General features: G+C 44.0%; 1 protein-coding gene across 1 annotated transcript in view; it reads right to left on the reverse strand.

The window, feature by feature from the left end:
• The window catches only part of LOC122806397 (fibroblast growth factor receptor substrate 2-like), a 474,993-nt gene that overhangs the window by 158,642 nt on the left and 295,427 nt on the right, over positions 1-20,924 (reverse strand). The window contains exon 5 of the mRNA XM_044076763.1: positions 18,102-18,263. Within this exon, the coding sequence (XP_043932698.1) occupies positions 18,102-18,263 (162 nt within the window). The remainder of the gene's footprint in view (positions 1-18,101; positions 18,264-20,924) is intronic.

Here is a 20,924-nt window from a genome sequence, read left to right on the forward strand (position 1 = left end):
GCGAATATGCGTTCCGCTACTCGACAATTGAGAGACCACTCGTAAGGGGTCAGAATGGTGCGACTGAGCTTGTCCGCTAGGATGTTGGACCGACCGGAATGTGCGTTGCTATTAGAAAGCGGTTGGTGGAGATTGCCCATTCCCAAACTCTCATGGCTTCTCGACAAAGAGGGTAAGACCTTGTTCCCCCTTGCTTGTTGATGTACCAGACCACAGACATGTTGTCCGATTGAATCGCAATTGTTCCCAAGGGAAGAAAGTCCTGAAGTGCTAGCAACGCTAAGAGCACTGCTCTCATCTCTAGAACATTGATATGCAGTAAGGTCTCTGAATCGTCCCACGTGCCTTGGACGGTCCGGCCCGCAAAGTGCCCCCCCCACCCGAGGCTGGAGGCGTCCGTGGTCACCGTGGCGAGAGGGGGAGAAGCACAAAATGGGCGGCCCCTGTGGAGATCCGGGGAGTGAAGCCACCATAAGAGGGACCGCTTGCAAGCCTTGCTGATCGCAATGGGATGATGCATGGGGAGAGCAAGGTATGACCACTGTACTAAGAGCGTCCACTGTAGAATGCGCATATTGAGCCTTGCAAGAGGAAGAAGTGCTATAGCAGATGCCATGGACCCTAGAGCCCTCAGGACCAACTCCGCCGGAACAGAACTTGAGTGGAGAATGGCCCGCACCTGGAGCTGCAGATTTTGAACTCTGTCCGCAGTGAGGAAGGCTCGTAAACTCCTTGTGTCTAACCTGGCCCCTATAAAATCTAAGAGCTGTGTGGGCGCCAGGTTGGATTTCTTTGTATTTATTGTAATGCCCAGAAAAGGAGCAAGATGGAGAAAGGAGTCTCGCCAATAAAAGTAGATGCCTTGTTGGGGCGGTAAGAAGCCAGTCGTCCAGGTAGGGAAACACCTGCACCCCCTGAAGCCTCAGGTGGGCCGCTACCACTGCTAATACTTTGGTGAACACCCTGGGGGCTGTGGTGAGACCAAAGGGAAGGACCCGGAACTGGTAGTGACTGGCTCCCAGCCGGAAGCAGAGGAACCTCCTGGAGCGCCTGTCCATCAGGATGTGGTAGTACGCGTCCTTGAGGTCTATCGAGCACATCCAGTGATTTTCTCCCAGAAGGGGGAGAATAGATTGCAGAGTGACCATTGAATTTTTCTTTGGGGACTGCCAGATTCAAGAGAGAGGTCTAGGATTGGTCTTAGTTCCCCGTCTTCTTTGGCACTAAAAAGAACCTGGAGTAGAACCCTGATCCGATCTGGTCTGGGGGGACGGGCTGGATGGCTCTTTTCTTTAGCAGATGGCCAATTTCTGCCAAAGCGGCCTCCCGTTGACCAGGTGGGACGTCTGGGAGGGACTTCAACTTTGGAAGGTGAAGGAAAGGGATGCGATATCCTCTGGATATGATTTGGAGAACCCAGCGGTCTGATGTTATGGACTCCCATGCCGCTAGGTGCCCAGCGTCCCCGACTGCCTCCAGAGTGGAGCAGTCGGGCAACCCCTCAGGGTTGCTGCGCGGGCAGTTCAGAGAAAGGTTCCCTGGACCCGAAGTTTCTGGGAGCCCCTCTGCCTCTAGGGCGGCGTCCTCCCTGTCCTCCTCTGCCACGGAAGGACTGGCTGTCCGGAGCAGGCTGGGACTGCTGCGACTTCCGGAACCACATCTTCTTCTGACCCTTTTGGTTCCTAGAGTAGGGCCTCTTGTGTGCAGAGAATCGGATTGCGATGGCGGACAGAGTCTTCCGTCCTTTCGCTCTGGGTCAACGTTTGAACGGTTTTGCCAAAGAGAGCAGAACCATCAAAGGCGTTCGCAAATGGCGCTTTGAAGGGCTCAGAAAAATCGCAGTGACGAAGCCAGGCCTGGAGTCTAGTGACTAGGCCTGTCCCGCAGCTCTAGCGGCCTTCCGTAGCGTGGGAGAGTAGCCGCATAGAGGTATTAGTAACTGACCTAAGAGTGGCCATACGGGTGGAGTGCAGAACCCTGTCCTCCTCCGAAATGGACTCTGGGGGAGATGCAGCATACTCTTTAATGAGATCTCGCTGCATCCTAATGACATGTGCCAAGTAGTTCAGCACCCTTACCGAGAAGGTCGCTGAACTAAACATCCGCTTCCCCAAGCGGTCCATCATCTGAGACTCCTTGCTCGGGGGATGGACTGAGGGACTCTCCTGAGCCAGTTCCCTCTTGGTGGCCGCCGCCGTCAACATGGCATCTACCGGAGGCCCCTTACTCCAATGGGCACGGTCGGACGGTGGGCTAAGGATCCTATCGGGCCTCTTAGGAATTGGCTCCACGGTGTCCGGTTCCTTCCACGCCCTGGTGGTAATGAGGTCCACCAGGGGTCGGCAGGAGGGACACCCAAGAGGTAGACGGGCCCGCTTCAAATGCCTCCAAGAACACGGACTCGTCCGAGGAAGACTTGGGGCAGACCACCCCCTTATACGGAGCATTTCCATGATGTCTCCAAATGAGACATCCTCGGGGTGACCGTGGGGAGCCTTCCCTTCCTCCAAGTCCGTGTCTTCTGTGAGAGACTCGGGAGTCAATGTGCCTCCTCTTGCACGTATGCTTGCGAGGACATCCTCTGGGGGCTGTCAGAGGAGTCCTCGCAAGCAGCAACTGTTCCATTGGAGTAACTTGGGGCACAGAAGCGGGCTGTCCCAGGGGCCGGATGGTGGAAGCCTGGCCCAGTGCAGAGGAGCGGGGCGGAGGCGGAACAAGTGCCGGGGTCCGGAGACCCTCAACAGGGCCCTCTCCACTACATCAAGCGCCGAAGGGAGCCGACCTCGACCAAAGGATCCGACAATCGGCTCCCCCTCGGATCCGAAGAGTGGATCGGAGCCGGCGCCGGCGCCGGATCCGAAGGGACAGTGCGCTCCGACACAGGCGGCGCCGAAGGAGCACTGATCCCCGGATCGAGCTCGGATCCAGGCTCCGAGAGGTCGGATCCGATGCACTCGAGGGCAGGGTCGGATCCGAAGTACCAAGTACTATCGGCGTGGCCCCACCCCGGCTCGAAGCTGCTCGGCTCCAGCTGCTCCGAACCCGGATAGCAGGTCGGAGAAGGAGCAATAGGTTTGAAAAGGGTGTTGAGCTCCCCAGAGGGGAGGCAAACACTCCCATCTGCATCTGGGCCTGGATGAATCTTCTCATCATCCGGTCCAGATCAGCATCGAAGGCTATATGTAGATCTCGGCGAGGCTAACGAGGTAGGCCTGGCGTGCCTCCTCGATAGCCTCGGCGGAGATCGGGTCTCCTCCTCCTCAGGACCCGGTGAAAAGCACACTGGGGACCGGAGCCGAAGGAGGAGACCGAGCCGACAGGAGCCGGGAGAAGCCGCTTGGCTGGCGGGGCCGAAACAGAGGTCTCGGCCCGCCGCTGGTGCTTCTCCTCCGGTCCTTTCTAGCATCCCTCTCCTCCGAACCAGAAAGGGAGGTTGAGTCCCAGGAGGAGGGGGTGCCACGGAGGGAAGAACCGAAACCACGGTTACTCCCGAAGGAGCGGAGGTCGGAGCCGAGTCCGGCGGTAAAAGGCCCGCCAAGACAAGCTTGGACCTCCGCTCCTTCAGTGCCCTGGGGTTGAACCCTGTACAAATGGAGCACCCAGATGTGAGGTGTTCAACCCCAAGGCATCTAACACACCGAGTGTGGCCATCAGCTGGGGAAAGCTTATGGCCACACTCGGAGCATTTAGAAAATATAGATTTGGGCTGTTCAGCCATCCCAATCTATAAACAAGCTACTAAACTAAAGTAACTAAAACAATATACACACACAGGCCCAACACACACACACTACGCCAACAGCGAGGGGAGGGAAAAAATTCTTAGATTAACTCTAAAGTAAAATATTAAAGAGGGAAACCTAAACTTTCACACAAAAATGAATCAAAAACTTCAAAATTCTATTTTAACAGTTAGAAAAACTAGCACTTAGCTGAGAGCTATAGAAACCAATCCAGTCACCATGCGCGGCAAACGAGATCTGAGGTCATGAGGGTAGAGCAGGGCGTTATGGGTGAGGGGAGGAGCTGAGAGCTTGGATCCATAGCTGGAAAACCATGCCGGTTCGGATCCGATATCGGATCCATAACCCACAGGTTGCAGACAAATGAATATCCTACTTCAGATTAATAGTTCTGGACAATGAACAGGAACCATTTGTCTGTGGTAATGCTTGTCCAGGTAGATAGGGAGTGAGAAGAGGCACTGGGAGAAAGGGATTTTTGTGAGTATGGCCAGGTAGTCACAGACTACCTATCTTGTCTGGAAAGAGGGTCTTATGGGCAGAAGATGGCTGAGACGTAGTTGGAGTGTGTGCGCGTCAGCTCTTCTTGTGAGGCTGAGAAGAAGTTGGGGTTCTTTTCCTTATAAAGTTAGGCTTGGAAGGATAATTTATGTGACATTTTTGGAACTGCTGAGACAAGAATATGTTTCAGTTCCTGGAGTTCTTTCCCTTTCTCTTGGAGTGTTTAGAGGATGGCAGCAACATTTTCACCAAAAACGTCAGAGTTGTCCAGGAATGCATCCATTATTTTTGCCATGAAATCCTCAAGCAAAGGCTGCAGTCCTAGCCAGGAGTACCTCCTGAGAACACATCCAGATGCTGCTGACTTGCAGAGACCTCTGCAGCATCATAACTGCATTTAATGGAGTGTCTGGTATCTTGGGAAGAAAAAGTGTCAGGAGTGAAGAGAGATGGGACTTGGCTACTGAATCTGAAAGATCTGTAAGCAATTTAGAAGCCTGAGAAAGTAGGGCCAGTACATACTTAGACCTGAGATGCACCTTCCTGGACTACATTAAAAGGGACATGGTGGAGCTCTCGGATTATGTAGCCCAGGCAGGTATGACACTAGCCCTGAGCAGTATCCTACCGTCATACCCAGAATGATACCACAGTACAAACAAAAAATGATTGACTTCAACAACTGGATACATTTCTGGTGTCATTCTAAGGGGATCCAGTATCTGTCTGGTTGGGATGACATGACTGACAGACCTCGATGCTTTGCTAGAGATGGCCTGCATCTGTCACCCCCTGGGTTTCCGGGTACTGGCTAAGGCTCTTGCCACCCCTATAGTGCCTTTTTAGGTGGTGTTCCAAAGACCAAATTACCACCGTAACAGCTATAAATAAATGCAATCTGAGGGTCATGCTGCTCAATGCTAAAAGTCTAAATCTCAAGATGCACTTGCTCGAAGCACTCTTCAAAATGGAGAACATCAACATTTGTGCTGTAACGGAGACCTGGTTTAAAGCGTCAGAAAGCACCCCTGCACTACCAGGCTATAACTCATTCCACACATTTCAGCCCAGAAACATGGACCAAAGCTCCAAAGGCGGTGGTGTCTCCACATTCATAAGAGATATGCACACCTCCAGACTAGTAGACCAGCATAACGCATCTGAGATACTTCAGGTACAACTAACATTGGATAAGACGGCGATCCAGATCATAACTTGGTATAGGTCCCCAACCATGTCCCTAGACTCTCACTCCACGTTCCTAAGCACCCTGGAATCTATCAAGGTCCAACCCAACACTCTCATACTAGGAGACTTCAACTACTCCTTCATCAACTGGGAAAACTACTCAAGCTCCAATACACTGGCCCAACGCTACCTGGAATTCATCAGTTCCAATGCCCTGGACCACCACATTCTGACCCCCACTAGAGGAAGCAACATCCTTGACCTGGTTATTACTAACATGGGTGACAATTGCTCTACACCAATAGTCAATCCCTCCCTGGTCCGGTCCAACCATAAACTAATCACCATAGAAATCCACATCTCATCCACACCTCCCGCAAAGGTAACCACCTTGAAAAACTTCTCCAAAGCTGACTTTGGACTCCTAAAAACAGAGGTGGCTAACTTCACCCATGCCAATGGAAAACAGCTGCATGACTGCTGAATCATACACCAATGCACTGTACGAGCATGTACATAAATGCATGAAACTAGCCATAACCAACAGAACCAAGACTCTCTCCTCCAAAAAAAAAAAGGAAGCCAATCTGGTGGTCCCCCCCCCATTAATAAACTCTACAACAGAAGGAAGAAACTGTTGCAGAAAAAGGTTAAGTCCCAAGACTGGAAAAACTCCCTTATTAGCCTCAACAAAAAGTTGAAATCCCTCATCAAATCCTCTAAAGTTAGCTATGAAGGCAAAATTGCAGGAGACACTAAAAACAATCACAAAGCCTTTTATAGTCATATTAAGAACCTCCACGGCAATACCCAGATTTGCTCCGAGTTACAGCAGAATTGTACCTCCTATATTGAGCCAACAGATATTGCCAACATACTGGCCGAAAGAATCAGTGCCAACTTTACCCCTCTCTCCCCTCTAAGGGAACAATCACAATACCAGAAGAATGCCAGGCACCCAGCATTACTGCAGCACAGGTTAAAGCTGCATTGTCCAAGGCCAAGAATACAGCTTCCATGGGACCCGATAACATCCCTGGCTGTGTTATACATGAACTACAAAGTGAACTGGCCCCACATCTGTGTGCCCTGATCAGTCACAGCCTCACCTCAGGCTTTGTCCCTACAGAATGGCGCACTGCTACAGTCATCCCTCTCCATAAAGGGGGAGCAACTACAGACCGTGTGAATTATCACCCAATTAGACTGACGAGTCTGACATGTAAAGTTATGGAGCGCATCATCATGGACCTGATTAACAAAGATATAGGAAATCTCCAAACTTTGGACCCCACGCAGTTTTGCTTTCTGAAAGAGAGATCATGCCTGCTCAACCTGGTTGACTTCTTTGAGTCAGTCACCAGGGCTGTGGATGAAGGTATGGCAGTGTACACAGCCTACCCTGATCTGGCCAAGGCCTTTGACACCATTCTTCACTTGGGAATTATTGATAAACTCATCAAACTAGGCATTAACCCCTATTTCACTAGGTGGGTTGCAAAGTGGCTCACAGATAGAACACACAGTGTGAAAGTAGCGAACTCCAAGTCAGACTGCCAACCAGTCACGAGTGGAGTCCCACAGGGATCGGGACCTGGGTCCTCACCTGTTCGGCATCTACTTCTCAGAAGTTAAGCCCAACACAAAGGGACTCTGGCTGACCCAAGTTCGCAGATGACTGCAAGCTGGGAGCTATTATTAACTCCCCAAGTGATGCAGACATGCTGGAGGGACAGGTTCCTCACCCAGAGACTGTCCATGCTCTGGAACAGACTTCCCATACATGTCAAGCAGAGCACCTCACTGTCCCTCTTCAAGAGAAATCTTGACGAGTGGATGGTTAAAAGAAAGTTCACCCCAGGGATCACTCCAGTGGCACTACTTGATATAGGGACTGGGAACTAATGTCAGGCAGCACGATGCCAGGGCACTTCGATGGGCTAAGCTTGTAAAGGCTCTAGGGCCATTAGCCTAGTACACACCTATGAACCTATATGTGCTTGATAACTAATAGCCTTAAAAGCAAGAGTGGAAGAAGTGTAGACCTTTCTTCCCCATGCCTCTCCATCATTTTACTATCCTTATCTGAGGGCAATAGTGTAGTGGAAGTCAGCAGCCTAAAAGCTTTATCTACAGAGACTGAAATTACATCTGGGTCTGCAGGAGGGCATCTGAACAGAAATTCAACTGTCCTCAGGGACGTTATAAAATCTATCTGGCCTTCTGGGCACAGGAAGTTGAGAATCAGGGCTTTTGGGTGCTGAAAGAAAGGCATCTTGAAAGGCTGGTAACACATGCGGGATAGCAGAAGGTGAAGAAGGGTCTATTTGCAAGAGGTCATAGTACCTCTTTTGTACTTCTGAAACTTGAGAGCTTTCCCACTTGAAAAAAACCCTCATCTTTGAAAAAGTCTCAAAGGAAATATCTTACTTAGGTGAGTCCCCACTAGCCTCAGGGGAAGCATAACCCAGGGGGGAATCTATCTTTGTGGAGTATGCCAGAGACTCATTTAAGATGAATCTTCTTCTTCAGAGGCCTCTTGTCCCACAGTAGCACCCCTAAGAAAAGGAGTTGGAGGTGATAAAGAAGTAGGTGGATGAGTAGAGGAGGGCATGAGTGCTAAAAAGGCATTCAGGATTCCCTGAGATAAGGCTTGCCAATCTGGAGAAGGATCCTGTGAAGGAGAAAGATGTTTTAGTTTCTTCTTCTGTGGAGGATCTGCCTTAGGCTGGGAAGGGTGGGTTGACCTAGGCCTAGGATCCATCACCAACACAGGCATATTCTCTATCATTACAACAGGAGAGGTACTGCGAAGCATGTCTAAAGAAGCGAACCATGGCTCCCTCTTTCCATCCGTAATGGGCATTTGCGATATCTCTATGGATGTGCTTAAGGAACTTTCCTTAATGGCTTCTAAATTAGTTCCCACTGAGGGAAGACGGACAGATACTGTACGGACCCTCCTGGAGTTCACTGGCCTTGAGAGGGACATCCAGGATCAGAGGCACAGCTGAAGATTCAGACCTTACCTTTTTCACCTTCTTCGATGGCTCATCTGACAGACCCAAAGCACCTTCCATAGCGAGCGCTAATCGCTTTAACCTCTGGTTTTCTAGGTAAATATTAAGGGTCGAAAGACAACTGTGGAGTGTCTTAGAAACAAACGCCTGACAAATGGCGCAGGTCTTGTAGTCGTGAGCAGACTTCAGGCAGAAAAGACACTGATCATGATTATCTTTGTGTGTAACCCGTCTTCCACAATGGCACTTGCCCTTCTTGGATGATATTAACCTAAGACAAGCATGCAGTAGCAAAAGCACAAATAAATTTTCCCCAACGGGGCATTTATCTAACAGTACAGAACACTTTGGCAATCAGACAAATGGTAGAAGCTGGTGTTTGGACTGCCAGCAGAGAAGTTTTGAGGATGGTATGTGCAGATGTCACTCTTATGCCCTATGTCAGCTGCATCCTATGTGCAACGTCGCACTTTCCTAGCAGTAGACGTCTGGGTCACCTAGGCAGGGAATCCTTCATGTTATAAATACTGCAATATGGGAATAGGACGTCACCCTTAATGTCAAATTGTAATTTATGTCCACTTCCCATGTTTTACATGCCATCCTGCACAGCAGGTAGTATGTTCCTGTTAATTACAATAGGATTGTTGTGTATCAAAACAATACTCAGGATTCTCAGAATCCACAGGGATTTGAATGCCTATACAACGTATCGAAATGGCAGCATTTCCTTTAAGTTTGCATGGTGTTTGGCAAATAATATAATCCATACGCTTTGAACATTTTGGTCCTAGGTGTGTCCCCCCTATGCCCCCTAGTGCCTGCTGTGAATAATCAATGGTCAACATCTGGTTATGGGCAAAGGGGAAGAATGATATTCCTTTGTTCTCTAATTGGTAAAATTCACCAGCCCAGTTTCTTTTTTTAAAAATGATAGTGCTTGAAGGATGTGCTCTAGTGATTGGAGTATGTTGGTCCCAGAGGTTCCTGCTTCACCATATTTTCCTCAATGTATGTGGGCCAAGGATACCATAAAGACAGCAGCAGCTATGCGCCACACGATCCCAAGGATCTCTGGTTGTCCACACTACTTTCTGCATTATTAGCTGTCAAAAATGTATGAATAAGAATTTTTCCTGTGTTACAAAGACTCTTGATATCAAGGTGTCTAGGAAAATTCTCAGGAACACTTATATGTAGGATGGCTCCAGTTTTGACTTCTGTAAGTTCAGGATAAAGCATAGACACTGCAGCCATTGTTCTGCAAAGCATAGTGTCCTAATACTCTCTTCCCTTGAAGATGCATGTAATAGCCAACTATCCAGATATGGGCAAATGTACAACCCCTTTGTCCTGAAGTGGGCAACCACTGGTGCCACACATTTTGTAAAAACTCTTGAAGCAGTTGCCAAGCCAAAGGGTAACAAATTAAATTGGTATATACCATTTGCTTGCAAAGAATCTTAAGATTCTCCTGCTTCCCTTGTAAATTAGGATGTGCATATATGCATCCTTCAGATCAATGGTTACTATGAATGTCTTTTTAACTAAGCAAGGGAATTAGGAATTCAAGGTCAGCATTTTCCATCTCTAAAATGAAAGAGACTTGTTTAATTTGGACAAATCCAGAACAGATCTCCAGTAACCATTTTACTTAGCACCATGAGCAGTCTTGAGTGAAAGCTTTTTCTCTCTTCATCTTTAAGGATAACCTCTAGGATTCCTTGTTACAACAAGAAATGCAGGATGGGAATGATGAGATGCTCTTGCCTTGCAGATACATTTGTCATCCCTTTGCTCAGAGGCTTTGTCTTGAATTTTCAACTGTACTCTCTGGCAATGATGTCCAGTACTCATATGCCTGATGTAATTTCCTTACACTCCTGCAAGCAGTGTCTCTTCCATCCAAATCAGGAGGGCGTAGAAGCTTGGGTGGAGAAGGTACTGACCCGACACAGCTACTTCTTAAAAAAGGAGTTAAAGGTTTACTGTCCCCCTTACTCCCTTGTTCATCTTGCCTTTTTTCTTGGGGTAGGATTTGCCCACTTTTAGCTACTTATCCTTCCCTGGCTTTCTAAAACAGGGTCCCTGTTTATTGGGTCCATTACACTTGGAAAGAGGAGAGTAAAAAAATGGTAATCTACAGTGATAACTTTACCCTTCTTCTGTAAGCTCTTAAATGCATTATAAGCTTGTGATCCAATAAACAATTCTCTGTCCGGTGGGACATTAAGTTGTTCGGTTTTGATTTCTTCAGCTAAAGGCTGTGTAAGGGGCTAAGCATAACTTTTCTAATACTGTAACCATGAAAGGAGCTCATGAGGTTACATCCGCTGCATGATAGGCGCACTTTATACTATGCCTGCCCAATTAAATGGAAGTTTGAGTAATATGACATAGTGTGGCTTTACAATCTTTAGTCAAATGAAGTTCACTATTTGCTTAAGAATACTTTTCCAGAATTTGGGGTTACTGGCCTGACAAAAAAAAATGCTCTAAAGGATAAAATGTCTAAAGTACTTATTACCACATCTATCTGGAAGTCTACTCTTGTTATCATTGGGCATGGTATTTTTCCCTGCGTGAAGTCTGGCATCTTTTGTTCCTTCCAAGGCAAGGGTATCTGGCTCTGCCACTAGACTTTTATAATAGAAACAGTGGTGCCTCTGAAACCTGTAAAATCTATCTGGCATCTGGCTTTTGTGATCTGGTCCCATGAATTAATTTTAAATGCATCCAGCTCAGATGCCATGGGTGAACACAGAATGAACACTGGCAGCATTTTTTTAATGCACACAGTCTCTCTCTCTCTCTGTCTCTCTGCTAGCATTGGTTGTTACTGGGACTGAAGTCTTTGCAGATGCTGCATTACGCAACATTGTAGTTGAAAAATGAAAATGGCTGACCATGTCTTCTTGTAAGCCATGACACTGAGACATCTGTGGGGGGAACAAGTTCAGCAGAGGGAGGAGAAAGCTCAAACTGAGGCTGGATGTAGGACTCCATCTGTAGTACAGACCTCTGTAGCTACGACAACAGCACAGACTTACACAAACAGCATCTGCGGTTGTCAGCAGATATGGTGAAGAGTGGCCAGTAGGGGGTTAAACTTGAAATGACGGTGGACGCAGAACTTATGAGATGGTTTCAGTATTTGATTAGAGGAGGAAAGAGAAAAAGGGGTAGCAGAATAGGTGTCAGGTCAGGGGGTGCAAAGTAAATAATGCATGGGAAGAGGAAGGACTGTACACAGTAGAAATAATTTGGGGATTGTTAGCATCATATAAAAACTGGAAAGGTGTAAGGGTGTAGGGATGTGGCAGACACGTTCTTAGCGCTTTCAAAAGTTCTGTAATTTACTGTTCGTGCCAAAACTAATGATGCCTTTCGGAGAGTCAGCGATACAGTAAATGCTGCATTAGGTTAAGGGTATCAGTCAATATGGGAATTTATGCCAAAGGTGTCAGAGGTTATACTATCTTCTTTTGTTACTCTTACATCTGGAGGTTGAACATGAAATTATTTATTTCAATGTAAAATACTTAAATATAGTAAAGATTATTTGAGGGAAAAGTTTCTGACTTTTCACCTGTAGTAATCTGCTTCAGTTATGCATTTTTTATATCTTGAATGAGTTAACTAGCCTTATATGATTGATTGCTAATGCTAAAGGCATTGTTTTTATAAGAAACATTTGATTTTACTCCTCAGGAAGCTCTGATATCACTAAGTTAGTTGGTGATAACATGGATTATTCTACTGCTCTTTGATATATTAATTCACTTTGCGATTTCTACGTTTTTTTTTCCATTTACAACCTAGATACAATCATAAAAGATAAGGTGATCACTGGGACCAGTTCACCTATATGCTCAAAGTAATGTGTCTATTATCAGTCTGTATATTCTTATTATTCATTTTTTTTGTCTTAGATCTGGGTCATTCTTGAAAAAAAATATTTTAGATCAGATTGCTTACTCAGTGAATATTAAATAAATAGACAGAAAACACAAACTAAATGTAGCTACTGAAAAGCAATCCAGCGATAAAAAGTAAAACAAGAGAGAATTTCATGTAGGAGTCCAGTCCTTTTTGCTCAGGATCTCTCTCTATTCAGTCAATGGTTTACAAAGAGGCTGCATTCCTCTTGTAGGTCACAGGGGGCAGAAGTGTTTGCTTTCATACTACAAATAAGCCAGCTCTAATAATGGATTCCATGGGTGTATGACCATAGGATCCACCTCCTCCTCCTCCTTATGACAGACTTCATCAGCCTCAGTGTTTCTACACTGCAGCAGTTTTTCAATGGATATCTATACTAGGGACAGACTTATCCTTATCTATGTAATAATGGCCCTCAGATCTTACTGATGTTAGGATTCCTTACTGGATGTGAAAACTTAGCCTCCTCCAGTTCCAAAGGGGATGTGTTCATGCACGTACAATGCTAGAAGAGTCAAATGTGTAACGGGCAGATACCAGTCAGGTGATATGGGGGGGGGGGGGGTTGTGCTGCCACTCTGGAACATGCTTGAGCAGAAACTTGAGAAGACTGTATTGGGCTTGGTGCTGGCATGTCTCGAAATGAAGCAATCCTGCATCCAGGTGGGCTGGTCCCACCACACTTCATACAATATGCCTGAAATTTAAGCCCTGAAAAGGGTAAGTCAGAAGTTCCTCACAAAAAGAATACAAGGTATAAACGATACACCCTACAGACCACCTCAAAGACTCATTCCTGTACTTGTTTCCTACAGACTGCTGACAGTCGATCTATGGGTGGCCTACACAGAATTCCCTGAGCTCTCTCAAATGGGCGTGTTGCCCATCGGCAAAACAAACAGCAATAGAATTAGTAATCCAGGGAACGTAATCCTTGACTGCAATATAATCAGGACATGCTGGAGGAACAGGTGTGTGTGTCTCACAGACTACCCCTTCTCCTGGAACAGGCTTCCCATCCATGTGAAGCAGAGTTCTTCCCTTATTCAGTTCAAGTATAACTTTATCCAGTGGAGGGGACATCATACATTTACCCTGGGTCTGCACCTACAAAGGCAGCCTCAGTTCAAGTGTAACTTGGACCAGTGGATGAGGAATTAGAAATTTACCTCTGGTCTGGCACCTATGTCTCTAGTAGACAGAAGCAGCTTTTACATTCTTTACCACCCATACTAAGCCTACATATAACTCTATTTATTTTACATTTGTTGACCGGGAGAGTCGAACTGGATTAAAAGTCCATTTTCAGTGGAGGCCCAGGCAGAAAAGCTCCAAGAGAAATTTTTTTTTACAAAACGTAGCTTTAAGGACAGACGTTTGACATACAATTTCCATAGAAGAGACTTTGACATACATATTAACTAACAGATAGGATACATTCATTCTCTACAATATAATATTAAATTTTACAGGATATTCCAAGTTTAGGATTCTTGTGACAGATCTACTATTAGAGTAAAAGCAGAGAGGGTATAAAAACATGTCAGTTGCATTTAGGAAGCATATCTAGGCATACAAATGTCCCACTGGGTCATAAGCCCAGTAATCTCCTATGAACACGAGCCACAGACCTTTAAATGGTAAGATCCAGTGCAGCACGCTTAACCTGGACCAGTGAGACTACTATACTTGACAGATAAGTCAGTGGACCCCCAGGATACCACTGAACTACAGTCAGGTGATTAAAGCAGTGAAACACCCAGCATCAAGCCAGCTGCAATCATAAGTGGCTAGTTGAAGACGGTGCATAAGTCAGTGGACCCCAGTGATACCACTGAACTACAGTCAGGTGATTAAAGCAGTGAAACCCCCAACATCAAGCCAGCTGCAATCATAAGTTGCTAGTGGAAGAGCGTGCCTACAACTTAAGATGCACTGACCATGGATGTCAGACAAGGATGGATGTAGTCTTGCATCTTCAATAATTTAGGTTAACATTATGAGATTTTCTGTCTACATTAGGTTATATACAACTCTGTACTGCTTGATTTTTTTACTGTGATTTCATTCACGCAAGCTGTGCCTGACACTGGTCCATTGCAATCAGGGCACTAACATAATACATACAGTATATACAAACATACTAGCATAAATAAACAAAGACACAGGGGACCAGAAGGCCATCTCAACAATAGACTTTCCTCCAATGAGGGAGGGCATCACCTCTGTCTGCCTTCCGATTCTATAAGTCTACAGATCACACTACAGCAAAGATCTGGAATGAGAAAAGGACCATTCTCCAACTGGACAAGTCCAAGTCCATTCTTTGGATAAGATTTGTCAGGAACTCTTTCTTCCTTACAGTTCTGGGTAGTTGAGATGAGTCACTGCTAAATGTAGCAGTGCTTCAAATCATATTCTCTTGGGTGATAATTATGGTTATTTGACAGCCACATAAATACAGAGAAGGTTTTTGTGCCTTAAGTAAACACTGCAACTTTTCCATGATTTAAGTCATGATCATGTTCTGGACTATGCAAGGGGCACAAAAGAAATGAGGAAGGCTCAGTGGCTAGGTGTGCTCCTCTGGTGCACAGTCGTGCCACAACCTGCAGCAGTATATCGCATGTGTGGTCCCAAGCACATCAGCTTCAAAAGAAAAACTACAGACATAGTAAGAAAGTGAAGATCAAGCCAACAGCATACCTAATATTGAGGCTACTTTGGCTTAGCTTCTATAATATATGCTTGATAATCCAAAGTCAGAAATATTGGATACAAATTTTTTTGTAAAGTTACTCAAAACCATCTGGGCATGTATGTACTTACTATACAAAAACTGGCAACAATAAAAACTGCAATTTAACTAGGTTTAAAAAAAAAAAAAAAAAAAAAAAAAAAAAACAGTTAAATTAGTCTTTTTAGAGGTGCTATGCTTTCACAGTTCAGTTCTGTCAGTATGGTAACCTAAATTATGAGAGAGAGAGAGAGAGAGAGAGTAAGTGTGTATACGTTTGGGAGCATGTGCGAGATAAAGGAGGAGGGTTAAAATTATGTGAAAAATCAGGTCGTGCATTACAGAAGTTATTAATATACTGCATGTCATTAAGATTAGCAAATATGGCTGTATACTAGTTGTTTAACATCCTGAAACAGTTTACAGTGTAAAACACAAATGCTGATACCCATCAGTTAGCATGATTTAGCTTAATACAGACTTCTTCAGACCTTTTGAATTAACTCAGAATAGAGTATTTGTACCCCTGCAAATCACATGACTCAATCAATTAAAATTTAATTTAAATTAAAACGATACCAACTTGCCATACAAATATATATATATATATATATATATATATATATATGTAAATATATGGCATTTAGCAATACAATGCTATACTAAACCCAAAATTTACTTGTCATATGCTTTCATCTTTAATAAACTACTAATACTGATTATCTCATTTAACCCAGGCAAAACTGAAGCATTCAGGAAAAATACCATAACTCCCTTTGGTCTAAAATAATAGACCAGGGTCCACCTCTAGGATGTTGTTCCACCTGTTCCAAAATAAACAAAAAAACATGATCACCATTAATACTTAAATGTTTGTAAAGTGCATTACTAAGTTTTTTTTTTTTTTTTTTATATCATAACAGTGCTCACCGTCTTAGATCTTGTTTTATAACTGCAATAAATTCCAGTGAATTTCGCTTGGTGGTCATGTTGCCTTGGTGTAAGTGGTTTTAGTCAATTAAAACAAGGAGTGCGTCATGATTTAGCTTATGCATTAATTGGCAATAGCGACATTACATACACCAATATACAGTACCCTACTGACAAACACTGCTACTGCAGGACAATGCTGAAGGATTGGATCACCTGCACAATTCACAGAACACATACATACAAGTCTGCAACAGAATAAATGTGTGAAAACAGAGATGAAAAAGAATTAGTAATTAAGCAAAAGAGGCATCTCCAATACTTTTTAAAATCTTCATTTACTGCAGAACAGCTACATATTTGTCACTGATAGCAACACTATCCCTTCCTTTAACTGCTAGATGCCACCTTCTGGCCTTCGTTTACAAGACTACAATCAGCACCATACAGCTACTTGAAGGATTACCCACAGTATGATCAATGGATAAAGTCCGGCAATACCTCCATCCCCTGTTACTCTAAAATACTGAAACCATAAATAGGTGGCACAGGGGGTGCAGATGTCAGCAATGCTGCGTCAAAGTACACGGCTCTGTTGTTGATCTACTAGATGAGATGCCTATGGCATGACACGTCATGTCAGTCTCCAGTGATTTTTTTTTGTTTCTGGAGTCTCCCATCTCCTGCACATCCTCCAGACATCCACAAAGATAACATAGCAAATCCTCTGAACTACTTACAGGTATATACATGCCCCTCCCCACCACTCACGCCCCTCAAGAGAGAAAGACAGACACAGGTAAATACAAGTCTCTCTCTCTCTCTCTCTCTCTCTCTCTCTCTCTCTCTCTCTCTCTCTCTCTCTCCCTCCCTCCCTCTTCTCTCCTGGGATAGACTGGCATCTTGTTTAAGAATTGTTTTCTCTCAAACTTGCTGCTTGCCACAAGAGACTCCAGCTATGCTACTACCATGAATAAGATAAAACAGGTACAAGAAAATGAATACAGGAATGAATAATCCACAAGTTTTTCTTTTAAGAATTCTACCAAGGTATAAGCTTAGTATCCGCGGTGGTGCAGCGGTAGTGTTGTTGCCTCACAGCAAGAGGTTCTCCCGTTCGATTCTCGGCAGGAGTGCCTTCTGTGTGGAGTCTGCATGTCCTCCCCACAGTTGGGTGGGCATTCGAAAGACATGCGTAAATGTGAGTGCCTTTGTTGAAGGTTGAACGTCGAGCTGGCACCTTGGCGTTCGTGAAAATCTACTGACAATCATTAGCGGACTGGAGTTCCACTGTGGCGACCCCTAACCAGGAAAAGCCAAAAGACAAACAACAACAACAACCACCACCAAGGTATAAGCTTAGTGATGATAAAGGATTAACTTTATGTCCCTCCTAAGTACACTACTCTAGAGCAAACTGGAGATTACACAAACTTTGCAGATCTTTATTCCACATGTCTCTGTTACAGAAGTAATATCACTGAGATGATAACCTTCAATACACTTCTTGTGTACACATCACCAGATAATGGGGGGGGGGGGGTCAAGTTAGTAACCAAGGAAACTGACTGTCATCACAGAAACAGGCAGCAGGGAAGAGTTCAAACATCAGTAAGGAATAACAAGGTCAATTCCCCACCCATAAATCGCAGCTTTTTGAAACTTCATATTAATTCCTATTGACCCTTAATTTCTTGCAATATATCTATCCTACTTCAAAGTTAACAATACATGGACAACAACAATCCAATTATAATAGCACTTTTTTACCATCAGGTAATTATACAATGAGACAGCTATATGAAATCTATGTCTATATAACTAAGTCTATCAAAATGTCACTAAAACAGAAAAAAACTTGTAAAAACTTCCATTAGAGGAAACATAAAAGGCAGGGAAATGTTGGGAAAGAAACTACCAATGAGTCTTGCAATATGTAACAGTAGGAGAGAACTTAAAGAAAAAGCATAATCAAATCGCCTACCTCATTTCCCAAGGCCTCGGTACCTTACACACTTAAAATGTCCATTCTGAACTTACTATTTGGTGTCTGAGGAGTACGGGGTAGCTCCAACTCTGTGGGGTGTCCATTTCGTGTGATTATCACCGGGTCCTCGACAACATTAATACTGTTGCACTGCATTAATTCCTGAAGCAGGTTAAAGATCTCTTCTGCTCTTGAACATTTAAAAGCAAATATCCCTGTAGCAAAAAACAAACATGCACAGAGGAAAAATGCATTACTTACAAGGCAATATGACTTGCTATAAGATTAAATCAAATATTTTCTTAAATAGTAGCACAGAGAGGTTTTCACATGTGCAAAATTAATAATTTTTCTTTACTGATCTTTTTCTTTGCATGCCTATTTAGTACCTTCCTGAATCTCCAACATACACATCACCCAATTTTCCCTGAAACCAATACAGAACACACACTGACCCCTTAATGAAACAAATGCGACACAGATACACCCCTTAATGAAACTAATGTGACACAGACAAACCCCTTAATGAAACTAATGTGACACAGGCATCTGGAAGAAACGTCACTAACTCTGGATAAAAATCTTTGCAAAAATGAATCCATTAAACTGGACACGAGGCCTTCAAGAACTTACCCTACAATGTTTCCATCTTTTTAATCTGTTGCGCTTTGCAAACAGTAACATACTCCATGCTTAGCTGTACTGTATGCCACACAACTATGCATCAATCCACTGGCCAATATAATACTTTGTCAATAAGCCATACCATTCCTACCAATTACACTATAAGAACTCCTGATGCACAGCTCAAAGTCTTTTTTAGTAAAATTAAACATACAGTGTAGGTGAGACACACTGTACACCAGTCATTTGCATTTATTCTTTCCATGCAATTTCACAATTAATCTAGGTATCAATTTCTCTGCAACCTCCCCTGCAGCAAATGTCCATAAAATGTAGTTTTTACATTCCTTTCAATCCTCCCCTTCACAATTCTCATCAAATGATTTATAAAAATCAGTGCATACCAAGATTATATATTCCCTGTTCTGAAGGAGGTATGGGTCTCCTCGAAATTGATTACATGTATAGATCTGCAATTGTGGGACTGCATACATATCAGCTGACCTCACAAGACCCATACGTAGTGAAAGTTCTGAAATATGAGAATAAAGATGACTTCCCTTCTTAGTCTAGCAGAAGAATATCAGCATCAAGCGTGAATGGAAATCAAACCTGAAGCAGATAAAAATCAGGCAGCAACAGAATGTGCCTAAAAACAAAAGAAAGAATATAAGGTGAAGGATCAGATTACAAGGCAAGAAATGTGGAAAATGCAGAAATACAGTTGCAAGTACAGAAAACTCCTGGAACAACCTCATGCTGACAAGGATCGAAGGCAGGAATGGTTAAGATGTGATTTCAAACCAAAAGATGAAAGGTTAATATTGGCAGCCCAAGATAGTGGACTACGTACATGTTGGTTTACAAAGTCCATTGAACATGTGGGAGAAACAGACAAATGTAGGTTTTGTAAAACAGAAATGGAAACAGTTTCACACCTTATTGCTGGCTGCCACATACCAAAGGCAGAAGGACTGTATACTGAAAGGCATAATAATGTGGCAAGACTGTTGCACTGGGGATTGTGCAAACATTATAATACTGAAGTAGCTGGAAAACACTGGTAACATAAGCTATAGAACATCATAGAAAATGATGAAATCTACATCACATGGGATCACCCACTAACAACAGTTCAAAAGATAGATGCGAGAAAACCAGATATAGCGGTCCATGAAAAGACAAAAGTAGCATTGATCATTGAAATTGCTACACCCAGTGACAAAAGTGTCTTGCGCACAGAGACACAAATTCATAAAATATGAGGATTTGCAGGCAGAAATGAGAACAGTGTGGAACAAAGCTACCAAGACAGACAGCTCCAACTGCAATAGGAACAACATGTCGTATAAAAAAGAATCTGCAATTGTATTTAGATATGTAACCGATACATGTAACTCTGTACAAATTGCAGAAAGAGTCATTACTGGGCACATTGTGGGTGGTGCGAAGAGCACTTCTGGCTGACAAAGATTAAAACAATGCTAACTTCATGAGCTTTAATCATACTTTGACTTAGGAATGGGGTCCATTCCTGTCATGGCAATAGAAACCCAAAAGATTTAGAGAAATTAAAAAAGGCAGAATATCAAATTGCAAATGTCTGTCTAGTTTTACCAAAAAAAAAAAAATACTAAATAGACATACTTGAATATTTAGAGAAAATTTCTATCCTCCAAATGAATAAAAACTGAATTACTTTTAAGACCACACAAAAACTGCTCAAAGACAATGCAAATGAAATACAAACTGTACCTCCTCACTCCAAGAGAATTCTAAAATATAATGCTACTGCCATGACTATGGTTTTGCCACCAATCACCACCACCACCCCCACCACCATCATCATCATTGGTGTCTTGCTAGTCAAAAATGTGTGGTCTAATCTTTACCAGTACTGCACAGAAGCTGAAATCGTGTCTACAAAGCAACAACTTTTTTTGCAATAGCGATATCTCAAAAAATGTTTCATGGAACGCACTTTCAGTGAAACTTGGAGCAAATCTTTTTTTTGCAGTGGGTTAAGCCTCCACCTCATTCCCACACCCTCCCCACCACCCAAATTTAAATATATCTACTCAGGGGTTGCACAACAGAGGAAAAAAGGGAATTCTTTACTGTTGGTGAAAGTGCTTTCAGAGAAACACTTTCTCTGAAATAACAGTCACCAGAAGATCGACTGAAAGGCTCCCACAGGAGTCATGGTTAGTTAATTTATGTACGTTGCCTTACACTACACAGTGATGTGAGCA

Source organism: Protopterus annectens, chromosome 7.part0 (assembly GCF_019279795.1).
Source record: "Protopterus annectens isolate FY-2018-M chromosome 7.part0, PAN1.0, whole genome shotgun sequence".
Classification (NCBI taxonomy): domain Eukaryota; kingdom Metazoa; phylum Chordata; order Ceratodontiformes; family Protopteridae; genus Protopterus; species Protopterus annectens.